Source organism: Tachypleus tridentatus, chromosome 3 (genome assembly GCF_004210375.1).
Source record: "Tachypleus tridentatus isolate NWPU-2018 chromosome 3, ASM421037v1, whole genome shotgun sequence".
Lineage (NCBI taxonomy): Eukaryota > Metazoa > Arthropoda > Merostomata > Xiphosura > Limulidae > Tachypleus > Tachypleus tridentatus.
The window spans coordinates 33,370,693-33,396,251 of record NC_134827.1 but is presented as its reverse complement, the minus strand read 5'-3'; the positions used below and the strand labels follow the sequence as shown (position 1 = coordinate 33,396,251).

Sequence of the window (25,559 nt, the reverse complement as noted above, 5' to 3'; positions counted from 1 at the left end):
GCAAGTATAGAACTAAGCGAATCAGTATAAATAGTGCAGTTGGAGTGCTACTCAGCTGCAATATGATCCAGGGCAAGAGATATGGCATACAGTTCAGCAGTGAACACAGAAGCTGTAGAGGGGATTCTGCACACAACTACTGAACCACAGCAAACCATAGCAGAGCTCAATGAATTACCTGATTTGGAACCATCTGTACAAATGGGAACTGAATGATTGTTTGAAAGATATTCATTGAATAAAAGATGGTACTTCCAATCTGGAGTATCTGCCTTTTTTAGGTGACTGAAAGAAAAGTCACATTTGGGGGCTGTAATAAGCCATGGTGGGATGGGCCGACCTGTGGAATCTGCAATGTTATCCAAGGACAGATCCAATTCATCCAATTGCGTCCGGATGTGAAGGCCAAACGGAGCAATGACAGATCGTCTGTTCTGAAAAAGTACTGCCCACCGAGGAAGGAAAACACATTCCCAGGTGGGATGCTTTGGTAAGGAATGAAGTTTCGAAGTATATTGTAAAGATAGTTGCAAACGGCGAAGGTGTAGAGAAGGTTCATGAGATTCAATGTATATACTTTGAACTGGAGAGATACAGAAAGCCCCAGTGCAGAGTCGAAGTCCTTGGTGATGAATGGGGTCCAGCATCTTTAAGGCCGAGGGTCTGGCAGAGCCACAGACCATTGATCCATAATCGAGTTTCGATCGAATAAAAGCACGATATACCTTTAAATTGAACAGCGATCTGCCCCCCAACTGGTAGAAGAGAGGACACGGAGGATGTTCAGTGCTCTTGTGCATTTGACCCGAAGCTGCTTTAAGTGTGGTATAAAGGTCAGTTTACGATCAAAGATAAGCCCCAAGAACTTGGTCTCTGGGACCACTGGCAGCAAAACTTCACCAATATGAAGTTCAGGATCAGGGTGAATACCCCGTCGACGGCAAAAGTGCATGCATACGGTTTTAGAGAGAGAGAAATTAAAGCCGTTCGCCAGAGTCCACTTCCGCACACGCATTGAGGGCAGTTTGTAGTTGCCGCCAATATATCTCATGTTTGACGACTGACATGAGATGTAAAAGTCGTCAACATACAGCCCATTCGCAACAGTGAGAGGGAGTTGTTCAGTGATGGCATTTATCTTTATACTGAAAAGTGTGACACTCAATACACAGCCTTGAGGGACTCCAAGTTCCTGTGCAAAAGAACGGGAAAGTGTCGAACCCACACGAACTTGGAATCTCCTGTCCATTAAAAATTTTTTAATAAACATGGGTAGATGGCCATGTAAACCATATGTATGGAGGTCTCGCAAAACGCTATACCTCCATGTTGTGTCGTAAGCCTTCTCAATGTCAAAGAATATTGATACAAGATGTTGGCGGTTGAGAAAGGCTTCTCTGATAGATGTTTCAAGATGAATTAGGTGGTTTGTGGTGGAGTGCTGTCGACGGAACCCACACTGGGTGGGTGAGAGAAGGTTGTTTGATTCACGGAAACAAACAAGACAAGCATTAACCATCCTTTCTAAGGTCTTACAGAGACAGCTCGACAAAGCAATTGGACGGTAGTTTGAAGGAATCTTGGGATCTTTCCCTGGCTTAGAGAAAGGTAAAATAATAGCCTGGCACCAGGCATCAGGAAAAACATTCTCCTGCCAGATCTGGTTGAAGACAATCAGAAGAACATCAAGAGAAGCAGGAGATAGATGGTGCAGCATGTCATAATGAATATCATCAGGTCCAACAGACGTACTGGCAGACCGATGAAGGGCCATTTTCAGTTCCACCAGGGTAAAGGGACAATTATAATCAAAGAAACAGTCGGTGCAAAAGAAAAGAGGTGATTGCTCTGCCCAAGTCTTGATGGCCAGGAAGGTGGAGGAACAAGCAGAAGTGCTAGATACCCGGCAAAAGCTTTCACCTAGAGTGTCAGCGATGCTCCGGACATCAGTCACCTCCTGACCATCAGAGAGTAAGATCGAGTGGGAAACAGAATTGTAGTGCCCATTAACCTTTCGAATCCTGTCCCATATGATCTTGGAACTAGTGGTAGAAGATATGCTAGTTGTGATGTTAATCCAAGACTCCTTCTGGCTTTGATGTCTTACCCACCTAGCATGTGCACGGGCCCGTTGGAAAGCAACATGGTTTGAAAGTGTGGGATATCTACGAAAAGTATCCCAGGCCCGTTTTTGAGCCTTCCGCGCTATGTGGCAAGCAGGATTCCACCACGGATGAGGATATCGTGGAAAACGTGTCGAGGTTTTAGAATTACACCGAGCAGCTGCTTGTATAATACAGTCAGTTACCGCTGCTACACAGTTGTCTATTGATGGCTGATATACGATGGCAGGATCAAGTTCTGCGAGAGCAGTGAAAGTGGACCAGTCTGCCTGATTTAGCTACCACCGGGGCACGCGGGTAGGGTGGCATCGACCACGGCCAGTCTCTCTCAAAAGGATCGGAAAATGATCACTGCCTAGTGGATTACTGTCAACCCTCCATGAAAAATGGGAGAATAATGAAGGGGAGCAAACCGAGAGATCAATAGCGGTAAAGGACTGACTAGGTGCATGAAAGTAAGTGGAGGAACCAGTATTGAAAAGAGAAAGATTGATCAGAGAGCATCCGCTCTACAGATCGACCCCTCCCATCAATAACAGCACTTCCCCAGAGGGGATGATGTCCATTAAAATCCCCCAGGATTAGAAATGGAGACGGCAACTGTTCAACGAGAGCATCAAGGTTTGATTGATCATATGTCTCTCCAGGGGACAGGTACAGAGAACAAACAGTGATGGTATGACTCAAGGAAACACGGATGGCTACGGCCTCCAAGAGTGTGTTGAGTGACAAAGACAGGGTGGGCACATGCTGATCAACCAACAGTGCCACCCCTCCATGTACTCAACCATCACACAACCTGTCATTTCTGTACAGAGAAAACTGCTGAATGGAGACTGTATCAGCAGATTTGAGAAATGCTTCTTGTAAAGAAAGACAAACAGGATGGTAGGAAGCAATCAGCATTTTGATATCATCCAGATTAGAACGTAAACCTTGACAGTTCCGTTGTATCAAGGTGGCCATTTTTAAGAACGGGTAGGTGAAGTGGCTGGGGAACCCTTCGGTTTACGACCACGACTCTTTTTTCTTTACTGTCTTTAGTCGGAGGAGGTCTATCAACCTCCATGGATCCTGCCCTGGGTTGAGTGGGCAGGTTTTTGTTATTGGAAGGGGAATCCAGTGACTGAGGACGCGAACGAATAATTGACTTGTCTCTTGTGGTGGGAGAAAAAGATGTATCAGAAGAAATGCCTGTATTTGAAACTGAAGGACGTGGATCTTGAGGTTTGTTGGAAGGTATGGGAGGAACAGAGATGGGTGTGGAAGTCGATTCATCAACCTTTTTAACTACGGAGGTCAAAAAGCTTTTCATTTGTTTTGAAAACGATTCTCTTGGAGGCACAGAGAGATCTGTCTGCACTCCCACTGTAGTTGTGGAATGAAGTGCAGCAGCATATGTCCGAGATGGAGTGGTGGATAGCAATTTCCGAGCCTCAGGATAATTAATGTTATGTATTGTTTTCAAACGCTGCACCTCTTTTTCCTCCAACCATTTTGGGCAAGAATTTCGGTACCCACTGACCCCACCCACCATGGAGCCCTACAAGGGGATGCACTATAAAGTCATGCAAGGACAATGCAGCAACGCCAGGGTTTCGTGAGCACTATACCCAAACACCAGCATCAGGTACAATGTCCACAACACCAGTTGAGAACTTCCAACACTGGTACTTGGTTGACTCTAGCCCAAGTGGACCAGCCGATTGACCCAAGGGGGGCCACCCAAAGGCCGCCCGTCTAGAGGAATTCAAGGCCAAAGTGGTGTGTTAGGGTTGGACTCCTCGACCACCAGGATCCTCTCCTCCCCTTCACGGGTCGCCACGCACGGCAAACACGTGGGTGGATGTTTAGATCCCAGAGAAGGTAACCAGACAGAACAGAACCTTCCTTGGGAGGTCCCCTCACCACGTACAGGAATCCACACCAAGGGGACAAATGAAGGGAAGCTCCCAATAAATGAAAAGACAGTAAAGCAGAAATGGAAACAATACTAGGAGGAACTAATTCACTCGAAAATGATGTAGAGGAATTGAAGGAGGCATCATCAATAGCAGACCTGCTATTTATTATCAGTATAGGAGAGAGACATCATCAATAGCAGACCCGCTATTAACAATCAGTATAGGAGAGAAACATCATCAATAGCAGACCAGCTATTTACAATCAGTATAGAGAGAGAGACATCATCAATAGCAGACCCGCTATTTACAATCAGTATAAGAGAGAGACATCATCAATAGCAGACCTGCTATTTACAATCAGTATAGGGAGAGAGACATCATCAATAGCAGACCTGCTATTTACAATCAGTATAGGGAGAGAGACATCATCAATAGCAGACCCGCTATTTACAATCAGTATAGGGAGAGAGACATCATCAATAGCAGACCCGCTATTTACAATCAGTATAGGAGAGAGACATCATCAATAGCAGACCTGCTATTTACTATCAGTATAGGAGAGAGACATCATCAATAGCAGACCCGCTATTTACAATCAGTATAGGGAGAGAGACATCATCAATAGCAGACCCGCTATTTACAATCAGTATAGGGAGAGAGACATCATCAATAGCAGACCCGCTATTTACAATCAGTATAGGGAGAGAGACATCATCAATAGCAGACCTGCTATTTACAATCAGTATAGGAGAGAGCAGAGAAACAATCAGAAAAATGAAGACAAAGTAGGTGTTTCATCAAAGACTGTCACTGAAATGGTCAAGAAATGAGAAGATGACAGAGATGAGTATGTACAGATACTGCTGAAGAAGATCTGGAAGGAAGATGACAGAGATGAGTATGTACAGATACTGCTGAAGATCTGGAAGGAAGATGACAGAGATGAGTATGTACAGATACTGCTGAAGAAGATCTGGAAGGAAGATGACAGAGATGAGTATGTACAGATACTGCTGAAGAAGATCTGGAAGGAAAAGCAAAAACCTGCAGAATGGAGAGAAAGCCTGTTGATATCCATCAACAAGCAGAAAAGAAATGCTATTGGACATGAAAACTATGGAGAATCAAAACTGATAGAACATCTGCTGAAAATGGAAGAAAAAATACTGGAAAAGGAAGTCAGGGAATTTGTAGCCACTGACATATACAGTTTGGGTTTCAACCTGGGAGAGGAAATATGTATGCAATCTTCATTCTAAAAAGTTGCTCGTGAATTACTTTCAAGGAAACAAAAAGTGATAGCATGCTTTTGTATATGTGGAGAAAGCATATGACAGGGTGCCATGAGAATTGTTACTCTGGTGCCTTCAAAATATGCCTGAAAAGCCAATCAGACTTAAGAGAGTTACTTATGAATGAGTGACAATAATATTAAGGATAGTATATGAAGAAATGGATAAGTCTTGTGGTAAAGCTAAGGCTGTACCAAGAGTCAACCATCAGCTTCTACTGTTCACCACTGTCATCAACATCTCGAGTTTGAAATGTTGCAAGAACCTCTGAAGGAACTGTATTTCACTGATAACCTTGTCCTACCAGCTGAAAGAGAGCAGGAGTTACAAATGCAAGTTAAAGTTTGGCAGAAGAGTTTGGATAAAAAAGACTTTAAAGTTAATTCTACAAAAATGGAAGTCATGATGAATGAAAGAAAGAAGGATCAGATTACAGATGTAAATGGAAAGTTGCTGGAAAGGGTAGAACATTTTATGCACTTGGAAAGTACAATCCATTTCTTGAAGGAGAAATATTTAAGAGATAATCTAGGTAGGTTGGAAGAAATGAAAAGAAGTAGCCATGGCCATCTGTGACAAAAGGTTATGGGCACTGAAAAGCAAAGTGTACAAGACTATGACTACACCAGTACTCCTCTACAAAATCAAGACCTGGACCCAGAAGAAGAAAGAAAACTTGCTGATAACAACAAAATGCTGAGATGGCTGTTGGGAGTGTTGCTGAAAGAGAAGAGAATAAGAAAAGAGGAAAAGTCTGTGGAATAGAGGAAAAAAGCAAGAGAGGCAAGGCTGAGGTGGTTTGGTCATGCAAAGAGAACAAGCAACAAGGAGACCATTAGTGTTGCCAATAGCTGGTAAGAAAGGACAGTAAAACACTAGAAAGATTAAAGAATGCAAAAATGACAAAGGAAGTGCAGAAGACCTGGAAATGAATAGAGATGATTGTAGGAAAGGAACATGTGTGGAGGAAAGCATTCTTTTCTAAAGGAAAAAGCTGAAGTAATAAAAACACCATGTGTCATATTTACTTGTCAAACTTTACTAACTTCTTCTGTTGAGTTACATGAATAATGTTAAGGCTTCAGAAGTGTTATTCATCAGCAAACTTTACATTGAAAATGCAACATCAAAGAGCTGATTTTATAATAATCATGTTTGTAATGTTTTCTATGTATCAACGAGTAACGTTTGCCATGATGTTATTAAAAGTAAATATGAATATTCACATTTTGTTTGATTCCATATTCTTCTATTCTCGTACACTTTATTAATTTAAACTGTGATCTATGGATTTTTTATCTTATACAAACCACCTGCATTACTTCACAAAGATTATACCCTAAGATCTTTGCTAACCACAAGAGACAAATGCATTTGTTGAGTTTTAAACAAAACTGCTAGACAACACCATTCACTGTCAAAATTATAATAAACTTGTGGTCTTAATTTTTTTTTGCAATGATATGGCTTCAACCAGAGTCTCAGAACCTCATGCTGGAACACTAATAAGTGGACTAGCTCCAACCCATGGGAGGAAGTGGTATAACAAATGGTGTGAAGTTAACGTGAATCATACTTAAAGGTTCCACATACTTACCAAAATGGTCAACCAATGTTGGACCATTTTAAATGGAGAACATGACCTTTAACACATTTAATAAAGTAAACTGTAAAACAGAATTACACTAACCAACTTCCCTGATGTATCAAAATAAAAGTACTAAAGTTTGAATACTAACGAATAAGCCTTCCAATATGGAAAAGAATTACTTTATAATTTTAAAATACACAATTTATCATAATTACCTAAATCTTAGCCCCAACAAAACTTATTCATGCATACATTTTCTTGTAATAAATCAGTATTTAGGAATACACTGAAGTGATAAAAAAACTTCTGACCAATCTTATTGCCATCCACAAGTATCGTGGTTCTAGCATAGTATAGAAGATATGTATTTCACCTGGATCCATGCTGATCTTGAGAAAATTCTACAATGTGATTGGCTAAGTCTCTCAACTGAAGATTTGGATAACGGTTATTTCTGAAGTCTTCAAGCAGACGACTTCGTCCTGTAGGTTTTTCTATATTTGAACTGGAAATTTGAGAGGAATGTCTGATTTAAATTGAAATGCATGGACATTTAAGAGAACTGTGAAGAAAATTTGGTGTTTCACATAACCATCATTTTCTACGAATTTTAGTTGTTTTTCACTGAAAATTTCTCACTTCCAACATACTATTGCAACAACAAAATGATTAAATGAAATTAGGATATTTCACAACAATCTTTTTATTCTGGATATACATACATTGGATATTTCACACAAAAAATTAATGTTAAAACTTACTTGCGCTGAAACGAACGGTTAGGAAAAAGGGTATTTGTGGAGCTTAACCCATTGTTGTTCAATGGCCTGCTTCTAACTATATACTTTGCTTCTGCTCCTGGGGCAGAAGACAACATACGCCCTCCGAGAACACCTGTAAAACAAAAATGTAAACCTTTGTAAACGAACATAACCCCATCGAAAATTAATTTCAAACAAAACATATTTTTCCTTTTGCAATTTAAGTTTATAAGAACTTAAAATAAAACTAACAATATATTTTCCTTTCATCACAACACTCGAATATATATGTATATATATATTTTTAAGGGTAACGAGAAATACAATAAAAGGTTCACCCAAATTTAATGTTGTAGAATTGTTATTAAATGATGGTGGTGGTGTTAGGCTCTGACTTGGAGGAAGCATGCCAACTGGGCCTGGTGAAGCAGTCACAGTCCCCAAAGCACCATAAAACTGTGTTGATTTTGGTGGCGGTGGTGGTGCCATGTGTCGAGAGTACTGGTTCTCAAGACTTGCCGAGATGCCCGGCACTGGTCCAGCACCAAGAGTGTCTCTGTGATCAAACATCTCTCTCCTGGGAGATCCACCAACATTTCCTAAACCTGTAATTTATAAAATTATTTATATGAAAACTATCAGTTGCAATGCTAATAAATATTGTCCTTCAAAAGAAAAGTTAAAACCTCTTAATATTGTTGACTGAGAAAGAAGGAAACATACCAAGTGCAATAAACCTATAAAAGATTGTTAAATGGTTTAAAATAATCAGAAATACAACATTATAACATACCAAATAACACAATATAATTAAAAATTAACTTTAGAGGGGGGGAATATGGATCATAAAAATATATAGAAACAAGCTGAATCAAAATTCAAGCATATTTTTAAGTATTCAAAAAGTAACTCCAAAGAAAAACTAAACAAACTAGGCTAGAAATAGTGTCTGTATTAGTTTATTAAGCCACAACTATCAATTCTGACTCCAGTTTATAGTACTTACTAATTTTAGTGCTCTAGTTTTTAGTAGATTTTGTCTGATTTAAGTATTCACAGCCATTTTTTTCTGTAGCTTGTGAAACAAGAATAATTTGAAAAACAAATTAATAAATTTTGTCTAAAAATCAAATTATCAATTTTTTTCATTTTTTGCTTTTATCAGTATTTTAGCAGCCTTAGCCATTAAGATAAGTATTGTGTTGTTTCAAAAACAAGACTGCTTATTATTTGTAAGTCCTGTTACTGGACAAACCCTATTATGAACCATTACCTGGATACACAAGTTACGTCTGATAAAATGCTATGCACTGATGAAAATATAGCACCAATTAGCATCTGAGTAACAACTGCACGTTCAAAAACAAATAACTGATATTTTTTTCCCCGTTTTATTTGTTAGGTTAACACTATGGTTATTGGCACTCCCCTATTGTGTAGATAACAGTTCGAAAGTTTTAAATTATCTGAGTTTTGATTCCTTTGTTTTAAAAGAAACCTTAAAGAAAAAGTCAACTTCTTGTTTAACTTCTGGACTTTGTAGCCTGAATACTTCTTGAGGTGCATTAACCTCCCATACACACAGTCAAGTTTACACATTTTTCTTTCAAGTTCCTCAGGGCACATTCACAGAAAGGTGAAATAAATTTCCCTGATCTCCTGACAGATACCATGCCTACTTTCTAAAACAAAGTTGTGATTTCTAAGCCAATTATAGTTACTTGAACTACATGTTTACAACCAACAGGAAGATCACATTTTGACATTCTATACCCTGACAGTTATTTTTAAATTGGCAAAAACATTTCAGAGTAAGTGTCACCACAGAAAACACTACAGCACACAGAATATCTAGATCACTTTCAACATTCAGTTCACAAGCTTCACTACAGCATTTCGTGTACACTTAGTAAAAGAATGATCTGCTCTGTAAACTTGAACATTTCTCTGTACACAATGAAAAAGTCCTTAGTACATTTCTCTCTCTCATTGACATTTAACTAGATAAAAATAATTTAAGGCCACTATATGTATATATGAATAATTTTAATTCACCATGACAACATTAAGAAGAACTACGTATGTGAATGCTCTGGCAGAAATTTAGAATTATTGAAATATAAGAAAAATACAACTGGAAGTGTTCATATAATGTGGGCTTTAGCAAAAACAAATGAAGCAAAAACTAATATAATTACATGCTGGACATGACCCTCATAGGGATCTGGGTGAAAACACAGATTAACTAAACTCTGACCCTCTTGTAATAATTACAACAATACATTGAATAGCAATCAATCAAGTGCTGGAGGAAAGAAGAGGTCAAAATGAATCTGACCCTCCCATATATAAAAACCCGATCAGCAGAGTACCTGACAAACCACTCTCAGCACTGTTGCTGCTTCAGGCCTCGCTAGTACTTTAGTGTTGTTTGTCATCTATACACATTACAGATAATTGGTATTTAGTAATCAGTGATGACAAAAAAACCCACTTGTAGAGAAAAATATATATGTAAAGATGGCTGGTTTGGGTTGAGAATTTTTAATTTTTTTCAACATAGAGGAGCGAACAACATTTCGACCTTCTTTGGTCATCATCAGGTTCAAAAAGAAAGGTAGAAACTAACTGACCAGAAGCTGACCACATGTTTGAAAGGGGTTGTGTAACTGAGTGTCGGAATGTAGAGGGCGGTGTTAGATGTTTGAATATATAATTTTATATTATACGTCGTGGCAGTTATCACATTGTATTTTATAAATAATGTTGGTGTGGTATTTGTCAGTAATTTTTACACAGTGTAGACCTTAGTTTTGTGCCTGGTTTTTGAATAAATTTGGTATTAACTGGAAAAGTCATATTTTGTAACTAGTTTTTGCCAAATGCTGGTTATTTTTCTGCTGTTGTTGGGAATATATGGTATGCAGCAGTATATGGTTTTGCGATTTTTTAAATCGTGAGATATATTTACTTTTGTTAGTTGATTTTGCTTTCTGTCTAGGTGTGTGCGTATAACGTTTTCTACGGTTTGTGGAGGAAACTTATTGATGAAGTATTGTTTTATTTTGTCTAATTCATCATTAATTTTATCTGGTGAGCATAGTTTTATGGCTGTGTTTATTTGGTTTTTTAGTATGTTGAGTTTTTGTTTTGTTTCATGTGCTGAGTCCAAAAAATGTATAGTCTAGTATGGGTGATTTTTTTGGTGGATTTCTGTTTTAAATTGTGTGTCGGTTCTTGTAATTTTGAGGTTAAGAAATGATATTTGCTTTCTTCTTGTTCACATGTGAAGTTAATGTTGGGATGTATAGAGTTAATGTGATTGAAAAAATTAAGTGTGTTCTGTAGATGTGAATCCCGCAATCGTGTCGTCTACATATCTGTACCAGTATAGTGGTGGATTAAATGCTGTGTTAATTGCTTGTGTCATAAAAATATTGGCTAAAACTGGTGATACTGGGTTGCATTTAGGTTTGTTTTTTTCAGTTAAATGTATTTTTTAAACTGAATAATAAAAATATATATGTAAAAATGGCTCGTTTGGGTTGAGAACGACCTTCTTCGGTCATTGTCAGGTTCACAATAAAAAGGTTTAACTCTCTCAATATGAGCTCAATCAATCTGACCAATCACGTGACCTCTTTGCACTCATTTAAAGTTTTTATGTTTCATACTTCTAACTTTCAATACAGTATATGTATCTGTGCAAAATTTGGCAGTCTAATTTAACACATACAAATAATATATTGTAATGAAGTATATTTAATAATTTAAAGATATGCCTAAAAATATACAAATTTGTATTTGTTTTGAATAACTGTGGGAAAATAATTTTCATGTTAAGATTAAAAATACTTTTCCTCATCTTAAAAATATCAAAATTCATTTGTTTTATCCCTAAAATCTCCTATTTTGAACATTTTTTTTAGTTCAGTAAAACGATATATTTTATCTGTTATTTTCTCTACCACACCTCTATAGGGGATCGGTCAATCTGACTCATCTTGTAACCACCAAAAAAGAAATAAATACAAACTACCCCTTTTTTCCTTCCTAGAATGACTTCAAATTGTAACATAAAACTGCATTCATTTATCTTAAGTGTTAGCTTATAACAGTATGTCTATTTATAAACTATCATTTTACTACCCTTCAAACCATGGTTTAACTACTATCCACACCATCAAACTGCATTACTAATGAGCTACCTGCAAGAATGCCTTGTGAAATTTTTTTGATATATTGTCATTATTTATTTTACCTTATCTATTTTCAAGTAACTCCAAAAGATCTATTTTTATATCTGTTATTTTGTAATAATAAGAAATAAAGGCCCTAACTGGTCCTTTTCTTCTTGCTGTCACAATTGCTCATAACACTTAATCCTACTGTTTTATACTAATGGTAGTAATGTATTAAATGTTTGTTTAATTAAATACACCAAAGAACATGACTAATAACATACAAAAAGTAGACAGTTTTCTCTATCAAAACTTTTTTCTGGCTTTCTGGTTGCATGACAAGAGTCATTACAAATTTATACAAGCTATTTCTGGTTGCATGACAAGAGTCATTACAAATTTATACAAGCTATTTCTGGTTGCATGACAAGAGTCATTACAAATTTATACAAGCTATTTCTGGTTGCATGACAAGAGTCATTACAAATTTATACAAGCTATTTCTGGTTGCATGACAAGAGTCATTACAAATTTATACAAGCTATTTCTGGTTGCATGACAAGAGTCATTACAAATTTATACAAGCTAATTCTGGCTGCATGACAAGAGTCATTACAAATTTATACAAGCTATTTCTGGTTGCATGACAAGAGTCATTACAAATTTATACAAGCTAATTGTAAAATTTCTCTTGGGAACATTACCCATGCTCCATTGACGCTTATTCATTGAGAGCACAATACTATACATCATTTGATAAACGAAAACCTTTACTTTCTATTGGTTATTGGTAATATATAACTAAATGTAAGAAACAACTATTATCAAATCCTGAAAGGATGGATATCGTGCGTAGGAATATGGCTGAAAGGATTTGATTTTCTAATTAATAACACTGTAACCAAACAAAATTAAAAACCATAAAAATTATGATTAGTCTCAGCAATGACAATTCTACAGCAAGTAGTTAACATTTAATTTCACAATTTTTCAAGGTGTGGTGAACAAAATGTCAGAATTTTTTTTTAAATACTTCCTTGTAAAATTAGGAACTTAAAACCTACACACTTGTAAAATGTGGATTATCAGCCACGATTTTATGTAATGCAAATTAGTATAACAAACAAAAATGTAGTTTAATAACATTTTGAATGTAACATACTAAAACTTTGCCACAAGTAAACAATACCCAAGACAAAAGAGTTATCTTTATAAAATATGAGCCAAACTGTCTTGGTTGATTGCAGTTAGTGTAGTAAGTGAATTTCCCAATACTCCAACAAAGGCTAAAGTGCCTCTACCTATGACACCCTAATATTGTCCCAAGACACCCGCTGACATGTTGTGATAAGTAATAATGTTAACAGCCAGGACAATAAAGTAAAATGTTAAAAATAAGTGATATGTGTAAAAGTAAAAAAATTGCAAATAAGAGTATATGTACCTGAGAGAAATTTTTAAAAATATTATTTGAAGATAATTTAAAATGTAGGTACATTTTTTCTGTTTAATTATTTCATTGGAAGATAATGCTCAAAATATTAAGAGTGCAAATATCCATAACAAATATTACATATATTTAATTAATTAAAAGAATCTCATATACAGCATACAAAATACTTGCAATCTTTAATAGTCTTATCAATTGTTGTGAAGATACCTTATGAATGTTCAATTTATTGTTAGTATTGTTGAAATGTGTATCATTCTTCATGAAGCAAACCAAGTGCATTCAACTCTATAACCATAAGGTTATATAGCAATTTTGATCTTAAAAATTTCATTTAATAAGTTACCCCATAAAATAATCACCAGCTTGTCTAATGTAGTTTTTTTTTTTGCTGACAACTATTTTGTGTGTATATTTTTAAGAAAGTATATAAATTTTTTTTATCTTTTTTGTATAAAACTGATATCAACTGACTGGAAAAATTCAGTCGGTTTCCTATTTAGTATCTTTTTTACGGTTTCAAAAATCTTTTGAAGAACAAACAAGTGGGACAAAAAAAAGTAGGAAAAGAAATCTTAAGATGATGTACCGGATCCAATTCCCCCAACTCCTGCAGATCCAATTGGCCCAAGAGGTGTTGTTCCATAACTAAGACTGTTGGGAGTTTGTCCAAGACCTAAGCCAATACCAGATGAAAATCCTAGCTGATTTCCACCATTAGCTGACATGGCATTCTGCTGATTGTATCCTAAAGTCGCATTGGCTGTTGAGGTCCCGATAGAGTTACTTCCTGCATTTGAATTATTTGTGGAAAACAGACTAATTGCAGGGTTTTGGAGTTGACCTATTAAAAAACACGTTATGAACTTACATTTATTCTATTTTAACAAAACTTGACAATCAAAATTAACAGAGCTCAAAAGAGTGAATGCACTAATTCTATCCGTAAAATATTACACACATGGTTATTACCACTAAATAAAGTTTTACAGTTTAGAAAGAGAAAAATGCACAACTCAACACTGAAACAAATTTTCACAGATATAAATGAAAAGTAAGATATTCTGGTACTGATACGTTTCCCATATGGATGGTATCTTAGAAACACATGGACTAAATAACCAAGTCAGAAACCCCTAGGGTTCAGACATGTCCAGCCCTTATTTTGAAATAGTGACCATAGGGAACAAAAGCAGCTTAGCCAGTCAAGCATCACCTACTACCATAATGGCTTTCAAATAAATAATGAAATTGTGACTTTCATAATGTATGTATAGCTTAATGCAATGTGTTTATAGAACAGTAGCACAAAAATATATCTCGGAAAGGCTGGTATAGGCATTAACACTTTTATTGATAATAAGAGAACAACATTTTGACCTTCATAGATTATCTTCAGGTTAAGAAGAGAGTTTGCATTTCAGGGATGAAAGCTTTTAGCCTCGTGATTCAATATCATGACACTTTTACCATAAAAAAAAGGAACGAGAGGTATTATGATTTGCGTTACTGAGATAAAAGACAAGTTTGAAAACTTGTTACAAGTTTTACGTGAGCAAAGTATAACTTTAACTAATTGGTTCATATTACCATTTTACCCTGAATACATTTTTCTCCATTCTTATTTTGTTTATTTGCATTTCTGACAAGTTCCTACTTCAATTATTATCAACAAGAAATGAAACATCATGTGATTAACAAACTTAGTGTTCATGTTGGGTCACAAAGGTTAATCTAATGGCAAGCTACTAAAATAACCTGTTTCATAAGTCTTTATTGAGGTAAAGGTTAAACTTACCTGGATTATGTGCAGGTCCAGCTGCTGGGTTAACCAACATAGCTGATGGCATAAGACGCAGAGTTGGTCCTGCACCCATACCCCTTGCATTTCCTGGATTCATTAAAGATGTATTCTGGTCATAGTAAGGAGGAGCCAGCATCTGGTATTGACCACCTGCATAGTATAAAGCACATTTTCATTGATTTTAGTGTTTTATAACTTTTGTATTAAGTAACAAATGTTTTTAAAGATGGCTTGTATTTACATATTTTCAATTTAAAAGTAATATTTTTATACTTGATGTAAATATTTCATGTGCATTATACTCTCAAAACTTCTAATAAAACAACATGCATAATTAAGTTTCAAAATTTTCAAAAACTAAAACATTTTAATACAGTAAATTTTAACTACACAATTTATTTGAAAACTTACATAAGAAAAAGAAACTCAAAATAACTAAACCAAAATGTATAACTTGCCAAAGGTATATATCAGATTTCTTTTTCAAGAATCAATCACATTATAAGCACAAACTAAACATCTTTTAGGGTTTATAAAAATAGAAAGTTTAGAAGTACATCTTACACAAACTTTACAAAATATTATTCAATAACATTCACATGAAAAGTTCAAATATCTACACACCATTATTTTGTAGATTCAGCATTCAAATGTAACTAAAATTCTTAGAACTGAAAATGCTAAACTGAGATGAAGAGAAACATTCTGGTTTTAGGCCAAGAGCCAAAGATTTCTAATAGTTCTAGAAATTCACATCAGTTTGAAAACTTTGGGGACCAAACAAAAACAACATAATTTTCAGATAATCTGAGAGTGCCAATTCCAAAAATGTAATGTTCTGGATTCTGAAGTTGCACATTAATGCCCCATGGGGTTTCATATTAACTCTTTAACACTCACTGTTGGTTGCCCTGTCTGTGATTTAACACCAGAAAGTGAATTATAAGGCAATTTCATGATATTGACTCATTAATGCACTGTTCTAACTTGGTTTCTATTAACATGTTCTATGAATACAAGCTTGTACATGTACAGTGAGTGATGTTGGCAACTATACATTTTTATCCCTTTATTCAATGTCATTTTATAAAGGTTCTCACCAAGTTTTTAAATATCTAGTTTTTTGTGTTTGATACTATTGAAACTTACAGCACATTTTTACCAATTAATCTACAAATAAATCATGCTGAAAGTGAGCCCCCGCTCAAAGGAATGTTATGACTTACCAAAGCTTACAAACCAGTGACTGTGTCCATCTTTCTATTGGTACTGACCAATGATATGAATAAATTCCCCTCAGTTTAAAGACAGCCAATCACTTACTTGTCCAGTTTTTTTTTAAATCAAACATATAATCCAATTTTGTTTTTATGTTCCATGTGAAAACAGCATTTTATGACAGTTGGTGCTATTTGCTGCAGAAAGTTACTTAATACAACATGACACCAGAATCATTCAGGAAATGGGGAACAAATCTCATGTCAGTATACATGCAACTCCTGTTAGATGAACCTTCCAAATCACTTTTGTCATCAGATTCTGAAACAACATTATCATTCTTGACCCCATCGGTTGCCCCACGCTGGTTTTACAATCCAAGATTTTGCAGGGTCCTGAGCAATTGAAGCCCATCTTTCTACATGAACATTTTTCTTGGTTACACCTAGTTTTCTTGCACAAATATGAAATGTCTTCCATAGCACAGATATAGCACCATTTTCAATGTGCCATCTGGAACCTTCTGGACTTTGGGCAGCTATTGTCTTTTGCTGCAGGCATCAACAGTGTACTGCAGTTTGATAGTTAACATAATGAATACGGTCAAAAAGATCATCTCTGTTTTTACAGTTGTGTTGTATCAATCTTCTATTAGTATTTGAATGTTTCATATCTCGCATCATGTACAGTATGAACAGGACCTCATGATACAACTTGCAAACATCTCCAATGTTGGCAAGTGAATGTCCTCCAACTGCCTATTTTAACAGTTGCCTAAAATGCACTTTGGTAGTTACTGTTTTCAATCATAATGCTAAGAGCTTTAACCTTCCCCTGCCTTTAAAAACACTGATGCTTTCACAGTGTGAAACAGCATAAGTGTACCAATGTATCACAAGCAGTCTTCAATCTTTCTTGAGAGGGTGTTTATATGAACAATTCCACAATCTGATCGTGGTCGCATGTACATCTACAGATTCCTGCTGACCTTCTCACTGAATGCAGTAGCAGGTACAAAGACATCTGCATTTTGGTTAATGGCATCAGGATATCCCTTTCCAGTGTGACTGGCATGCAAAAACATATGTGTGTCTGCTTCCACACGATCACAGCAAAACCCCTCCACTTCTCATGACATCCATGAGCTTTGAGCACTTGTAGGTTCTTCCAGTATTTGTTTTGTTGAATCTTTCCATTGCTCATAGAAAAATTCCAACTGTTCTTTATTCTGACCACAAAATAAGAACTTCTTGATTTGTTTTGTTTCCCTTCCAATGATGTTTACCCTCATTTACCAAGAAGTGCTCTCTTTTCCCTGCTCATATCCTTTTATGCTGTATGTGGAGGTAAAGCTCTGTCACAAAATCTATCTGCTTGGCATCGTGGATTTTGGAAACAGACCACGCTCCCACAAAGATTGAATCAAATAGTTTTCCAAATGTTTCAGGTACCTCCTGAGAAATGACCATTCCCACCATGATCCATGCAGTTGTTGTTGAGAGATGTAGTGCATTTTTTGCACAATCTGTTGAATCTGAGTAGGTAAAGTTCTCCAGGAGATGCAAGAGTTTTGATTTGTCCATTTTTTCAATGGTCCCTTCCTGGGTGACAATTTAGAGGAGGGTGAAGACTATGTCAAAGCATTCTTCACATCCACATAACTTACTTTGTCAATAACCACACTATGAATTAAGGACTCTGCCTTCAGCATTATATTCTTGTCTTCTCTTTGCTTGATGCAGACTGCACCACACCAGAAAAAGTTTTCAATTTTATTTGCTTTCCCAAAGTGTATATTTCCTTTTCATACCCTGTTAGTCTTTCATAAATACAGGTAGTGAAAGCCAACAGTCCAGATTGCTCAGCAAATAGCAAGTCTTTATGCACTTCAATTAGAAAAATGCTATCTATGGATAAATTCACTAATCCATTATCTTCAATGATGAAGGAGTTGCACATGGATGTGACTGTGGACATTGTACTCCATACAGTCAATTTTTTTTTCAAACGTGATCCTTTATTTATTTATATCTTTTCTCGGATGGTTTTTTTGCTTTTACCTGTCATTTCTTTGCATCAGTTACTCATTTCTGGAAGAGCTCAATATCAAAATTTCATCAATGGACTGCAAATCTTGTTTCCATAATGCCAGTAAGTCTACCTTTAGAGTCCTGATTCAGTCTGTTCATGCCAGTAAGTCTACCTTTAGAGTCATGATTCAGAGCTTGTTCAATAATTTTATTCACAGCAAACACTCCATTGACAATATCACTGTGAATGTCAGGATGTGATCTCTAGCTCTACCATCTCCATCAAATACATAGCAGTATGTCTGGTATAATCTAGCCATAATATGTAAAGAACTGACATATAAATGAATATACTACTCACTGTTTTTCGTGGCTCACACCAAGTAACAGGATAACCACAATTAAAATGCTGGGTTTTCTGCCTTTTTTTTTATTCACAAAGATGTCATATTGACAAATTATATCACTGAATACATCTGATGATACTAAAGAATCAAGAAGATCTTTGGCGAGGTTACAAATTTAACTATGCTCTTCTTCACAAAAGCTATGAAGAAATATTTCTCAATGCCACCTCTGTAGAGTTTCACAGATTAACTTGTGACTCCTGATGTTTCTATTGTAATGGATACCAGTAATCACACCATTCACCAACGGCTCCCAATTCTACCAAAATATCTTGCAATCCAACATGATTAAAATATTTTCCCAAGACAACCTTAAAAATTTAAAGTTTTAAACTTGCTGGGCCTTACAGTAGATGACCTGATTGAATACCGATATTAAAGTTCTAGCTTGTTGGCTGTTTTTTGGTTTTTTTTAAGGACCGTATGAACAGTTGAAATATATGTTAGGCTTGCATCATTTATTGGCAAGTATGGCATATGAATTATCAGTAGCAAGTGGATTGAACCAGAAGTGTGTTGAAACCTGTCCAACTTGGAAGAACAGTATCATGGCAATCTACAAATAACAAATACAGTATCAATGTGTGTAGTTGTTTGTTCACGGACCAATTACAACAATGCAGCATTTCACCTCGGCAGGCAAATTGGTTTTTCTCTCTTCCCATTATGTTTGGAATTATGTCTTTTGTTAGTATTTCAATGGTTTAAGACTTCTCTTCAGACCAATGTCAAATGTTTGTAACAATGACACATTTTTCACTTTTCATTGAATGTCAGTCCCACTTGTGTTGTGAATGGTCTCATTTCCTATTACTGTCTCTTCACCAATGTTATTGTACTCTCAAGCCAAAGTTGTTACCACCTTCACAAGTCCTTCTTATGAACCATCACTGACACTTAAAACTTAACTTTTGCTCTGTAAGTGCAGTGTCATACTCAAGAACTTTGAAGAAGGAAACTGTACCAAAGTCATTCAAAAGTCCAATGAGTTTTGGAGATCCTGAAAGATAAATCATTGCCCCAACATCCAAGTGTTTTGAAGAATCCTTTCTTAAATTTGATGCCAAGTGATGTTCTGGCTGTTGAAATATTATGCGAACATCAGCAAATGTCTTCACATACTTATTAAAATTCACATCACGATTCCCACACACACCAAGCATGAAGACAGAAAAGGTAACATGGAATAAATGTTTAAAAAGCACACGATCACAACCATTTCCAGTTGGAGGCCAAGGACCAATGTTGTTGGAGAGTTACACAAAACGTTCTTCAAACATAAGGCAGTTCTAGACAAATTTACGTTATTTTCTTAGCTAAGAGTCTTGAGGCTTTCAGGAAACTTTTCCTTCAAATCACTTGTCATGTTCCTCCTGGATCATTAATGAAATTGTCTTAAATCAATTCAAAACCAATTCACATAATTTTTTAAAACATTTAATGAGGATCAACTGTGGTTATTTGCAGTAGAGACATCTCTAACCGGCAATCTTAACATCTCTAACGGCAATCTTAACATCTCTAACCGGCAATCTTAACATCTCTAACTGGCAATCTTAACATCTCTAACTGGCAATCTTAACATCTCTAACCGGCAATCTTAACATCTCTAACCGGCAATCTTAACATCTCTAACGGCAATCTTAACATTCAACATCATCATCATGGATGTCCTGACAGTCTTACGGAAAAAAGAAACCTTGTCAAAGTGTTCTCTCCTCAACTGATTTTTCCCCTATGTTTACCCTTTGACATGAAGTATTAAATGCCTCCTAATGAGACAAGTCAACCTCAGCAGATGATGTCAGACACCTAGAATATCTCTTACATAACATAATTTATGCTATTCAGGTTTTTGGGTCACTCAATTAGTATGTCTAATTTTCAAAAGTGTCTCCTAATACTGCTTCATATCTGCAGTTCTTTTCAAGGCATGTTCAGCTTTAAATGTACCATGTGATGTCAAACTCTTGGCTTTTCCTTTCCAAGCATACCCTTCTGTCACAGAATTCCTGGTTTGATTACAAATCAAACACACTCCAGGAAAGGTATTTAAATACTTGTTTCTCTCATTCTCTATACTTACTGGTTAATCTTTTAGATCTCAGTGCTGACCATAGCAAAGTTTAAAAGTCAGAGAACAGGAACAGATGATTAGGAAACTGTCTTATTTCTGTAGATAATTTCATAGAAATCTCTCTCCCCCTGCTACCTTGGGCAGACCATTGTTTAACATGTTCACAAAATTTCTTGAAATTTGTTGGTAAAAACCTTGTAATGTTACTTTCTTCTTCTAGAATAACACAAACACAACAGCTGATGGAGGCTGTCATGTTGAAACATTGCATCAGTGTGATTGGTTGATTGCTGATTCAGAGCCACCTATGATTTAAATGTGTAATTAGGGTGAATTTAGGTGGAAAAATAAGAATTTTTCACATGTCTATTACTAACTGATGTGTACACATTTTTTTCCAAAGCTTTTTTTTTTGCAACATCAGGAAACTGTTCTAATTCTTTTATTTAAAGACACTGGTTCCCTCAGCTGTCAAACAACTTGACACTTTCTGCATATGGCCCATGGACTATTTCAGTGTTAATTCGTATAAAGGTAAACTTTTCCATCAAAAATTTCAAACTATGTCTAAATTTTGCATAAAAGTCAATGCAGAGTGTTTTTAATAATAAATTAGTATTGTTTGGAGAAGGGTTTGAAACTAGCTCTGACCAATTACTTTGGAAGTTAATTGCAACAGGTATAAAAACAATTCATGATTTGTACTCCTAAAAGGATAAAATTAGCCAGATGAAAAAATATTCCACGAAGTGTTAGGTTTTTAAATCTGAAATATACATTTCTTTTTATACTGTTAATGCTGTTCTTCCTGTGAGAACAATGTGAAACAAGATACCAAAGAAGACTTAGCAAACACCATATTGTGACACTTACATAAATACTGTCCATGCAACCTGTTGTTTTCTTTTCAATTATTGTGACCATTATTTATAATCAGCCTCAGCATTCATAATCATGTCAGGATTAACAGCTAGCAAAAACACAAGTGTCCTTTGATGGTCAAGGGCTAAACATTAGATACTAATTTTGTTTTCTTAGCTAGACACTGCTAATTTTTAGCCGTGTTGAGGGTGTTTTTCATTTTTAAATATGAGAAAACTACATTATGTCATAGAATAAGATTCCTGAAAATAACCCAATATTCATGATTTCCCCATAAATTAATTTTCCACTCACTTGTTTCACTTTAGATTAAAATTTCCAAACTTAATAAACCGTGTTTTTTAAATGTTTTGTGCTTCAAATTCTTAAGTGAAATAAGAAGAGAAAATTAAAACTATGCAAACAGAAGTCATGTTTGTTCTAAATCTATAACAGAAAGTAAAACAATAAGAGTGGAAAGAATCACCCATATTGTTTGAGCCTTAGTTTGTAACATGAAAATTTTACAATTCATATATTAAGTGAACAATTTTCTATATTCAAATAAGCTTTATGTAGTTTATGATTTCAAAACTTATTCTACATTGTGCTTATTTGTTTTGTTTTGAATTTCTTGCAAAGCTACACGAGGGCTGTTTGTGCTAGCTGTCCCTAATTTAGTAATGTAAGACTAGAGGGAAGGCAGCTAGTTATCATCACCCACCCACCAACTCTTGGGCTACTCTTTTACCAAAGAATAGTGGGATTAACTGTCACATTATAACACCCCCACGGCTGAATGGGCGAGCATGTTTGGTGTGACGGGGATCTGAACTTGTGACTCTCAGATTACAAGTCGATTGCCTTAACCACTTGACCATGGCGAGTACATTGTGCTATTCTAGCAAATTGTATAGAGTCAATAAATACATAAAAAGTACAAAATGTAACCTAAATCAACTAGGTTTTCACACCTACCTGACCCTTGAAGACTCCCCCCTCCTTGGGGTAGTGGTTCACCATTACCCTGAGGAGTGATAGGACGAGCACCTCCACGCTGTAGCATTTGTTGTTGAACAGGAGGGCCTTGAGGCTGGCCTTGGCTGCTCTGGATCAACCCAGGGGTGGGGATCATACCCCATGAAGGCATTCCATAATACTGAGGCATCATAGCAGGGCCTAAAGCATGAGAAAAATATTAAAATACACATCCCATAATTTCTAATACAATTTTTTTACACTTCTTCAGTGTAAGACTGTGATAAGTTTCTGTTTAAGCTGCAAACTGATTAAGTTTTATGTTGTCAGCAACAGACAGAAGGAAACATTTTAGAAATGAAAAAATAAATATAAAGCCCAATCTGTCATTTGATTTAGAGCAAAACTACTAAAAGTTGGATCACCACTTAACAAATGGTGATAAATGGTAGACAACTTGTCAATCAAGTAATTAATAAAAATTAATTAGTTCCAAGGTTACACATTACTGAACTTTATCAACACAGGATCACTGAATAAAAAAACAAACACTATACACACGTATTTTAGAAATCAGTGGTGTATGTCAAGTTAAACAAGCCAGAGAATAAAGTTTAGTGACTCCTCTCTAAATAAATTACTGCAAACAGAACTGAAAACTAGTCAAATTGTAAGGGTAAAAATTAAAATATTTCACTAATTGCTTCACATTCATGGCAGACTAAACTGTAAATCTCCAACAAATAAAACCTACCACCCCATTATATTCGACATAACACAATTTGCATATTCAATATTAAACCTGAATTTTCTGACTATTTTAAACAGTACTCTATGTAACACTTAAACCTAGTAAACAAATTAATGTTTTACTGAAGTTATTGAAAAAAAAGGCCTAACGCAAGCCGAGTTCAAGATCCATGAATGACAATTTCCATACATATTAACATTATTAATTAAAAAACCTTTTTGCTTGAGAAATTTCCAAAAGATAACTTACTATTTTAATATTCTTTTAAAGTTATGAAGTAATTTCATTTATAAAAACTAAAAGCAGTCATTAGTGTATGAATGGAACATTTGGATGGTTTAATGGAACTGTATCCTTAAACCACCAACAGTCTTCCAGAAATTAAAAGCAAGTTTGCATGGGATTTCACCTTTAACCTTACCTTCTTTGTTCTATATAAAACTTTTGCAAATTTTAATCAGGTGACAAAATTAAAATATGATCTTACATGGTTTTCAGGTTAATGGATACAAAGATGTCACAAAATGGCTTTTTTATTACAATTGCATTTTCAACTACAAAGACACGGTCAAAACAAAAGTGTAAAGGAATTCTATAAACTATTTTTATAACAAAATATGAGAAAGCTATAAAATAATATCAATATATAATAACCTCTCCATCCTAACGTTGTGACCATCTCTAAAAGGAGTTGAAATAAAATGAGAGAAGTGATATAATAAATTCATTAAGATGAAAACATGAAGGACTCAAGTTTAGACTTTAAGGTGTTAAACCATCAAGACACTGCTTGAAACTGTTGTGGTAAGGCTACAAAAATGGTACTTCAAAAAGCCCTAAGATACTGAATGTATAATTAAAATGGTGAAATACAATTAACTTAGGAACTGAATATTTACAAAATGAATGTCAATCACATGCTAATTTCTTGGTAAAATGCAAATACATGCACTAAAAAACAAGTTCACAGATAAGATGAGAAAAACATAGGCACAAAATTTAACTGTCTTATCTCTCTTTTGGACATAGATATTTGAAAAAAATCAACCCATTAACAACAACAATAAAAAAAGTGTTTGAAATTCAAAGAGGTAATTCAATGCATCCTTTAACTCTTTTAACATAAGCTTGGCCAATTTGACCAACCACGTGACCTCTTTGTACCCATTTAGTCTTTATAGATTTAATATTTCTAATTTTCAATATAGTGTGAGTATCTCACAAAATTTGGCAATATTTCAGTTATCATTACAAGTTTTCACATACAAATAATGATATTGTTTAGGGAAGTATTTTTAGTAAACTAAAACATTTGTTCATGAACACAGAGTAGATAGTTTGAATAATTCGATTAGTTACCAAAGCCTCACAGATAATTTCAAATGTTTGTTTTTAGTAACACTTTGTACATAGTTATTTTTACACCCTATCATCTCCTATCTCTATATGAGAATAGGTTGATTTGACTGACCTCATAATAAAAAAAGAGAGATAAAAACAATTACTTAGAAATATGTTTAACTACAATCCATGCTATTGTAAGTAGTAAATCGCACGGAAAACATGCAACTCACATTATGCTATCAAATTATATTTTTCATAAGCTATGAAAATCTGCTTGTGTTTATGCCTTGTGAAACATATTACTGTTATTACTTCTTCTACCCAATCTAATCTTATCTAAAAAAATATTTTTTACATTTTAGTTACTTTTATAATAACAAATACAGAATTGATGTGAGAAACAGAATACTTACACAATCTTTTCCTTGCTGTTGACTGTCCATGGCATTTAACCCTACATTTTATGCTGATGGTACTGATGCACCAAAAAACAAACTAATAACAGGCAAAAAGTAAACCATTTCCTCCAGCTCTGAAACTTTTTCTGATTTCTAACTATTTGACAAAAGCCATTACAAATTTATACAAGCTAGCAGTTAGCTTTCCCACAGGAATTGAGCTTTGACTGAAATCGATAATTTTCTGTTTAGAACACAATATTATACATCATTTGATATATTGAAAATCTTGGCTTTCTATTACTTACACGTAATATATAACACTATGTAACAAAATGTGTACTTTTTCTTGTTCCTGGGCAGAATGTGTTAATTCCCAATTGCTTATG

General features: G+C 35.3%; 1 protein-coding gene across 4 annotated transcripts in view; it reads right to left on the bottom strand.

Moving 5' to 3' along the window:
• The window catches only part of LOC143246657 (pumilio homolog 1-like), a 59,471-nt gene that overhangs the window by 15,671 nt on the left and 18,241 nt on the right, over nucleotides 1–25,559 (bottom strand). For all 4 annotated transcript variants that reach the window (XM_076493715.1, XM_076493718.1, XM_076493716.1 and 1 more), the window contains exons 9-14: nucleotides 22,678–22,878; nucleotides 15,101–15,256; nucleotides 13,892–14,146; nucleotides 8,010–8,276; nucleotides 7,672–7,804; nucleotides 7,284–7,415 (exon numbers count right to left, since the gene is read on the bottom strand). In XM_076493715.1, coding sequence (XP_076349830.1) covers nucleotides 7,284–7,415; nucleotides 7,672–7,804; nucleotides 8,010–8,276; nucleotides 13,892–14,146; nucleotides 15,101–15,256; nucleotides 22,678–22,878 — 1,144 coding nt within the window. The remainder of the gene's footprint in view (nucleotides 1–7,283; nucleotides 7,416–7,671; nucleotides 7,805–8,009; nucleotides 8,277–13,891; nucleotides 14,147–15,100; nucleotides 15,257–22,677; nucleotides 22,879–25,559) is intronic.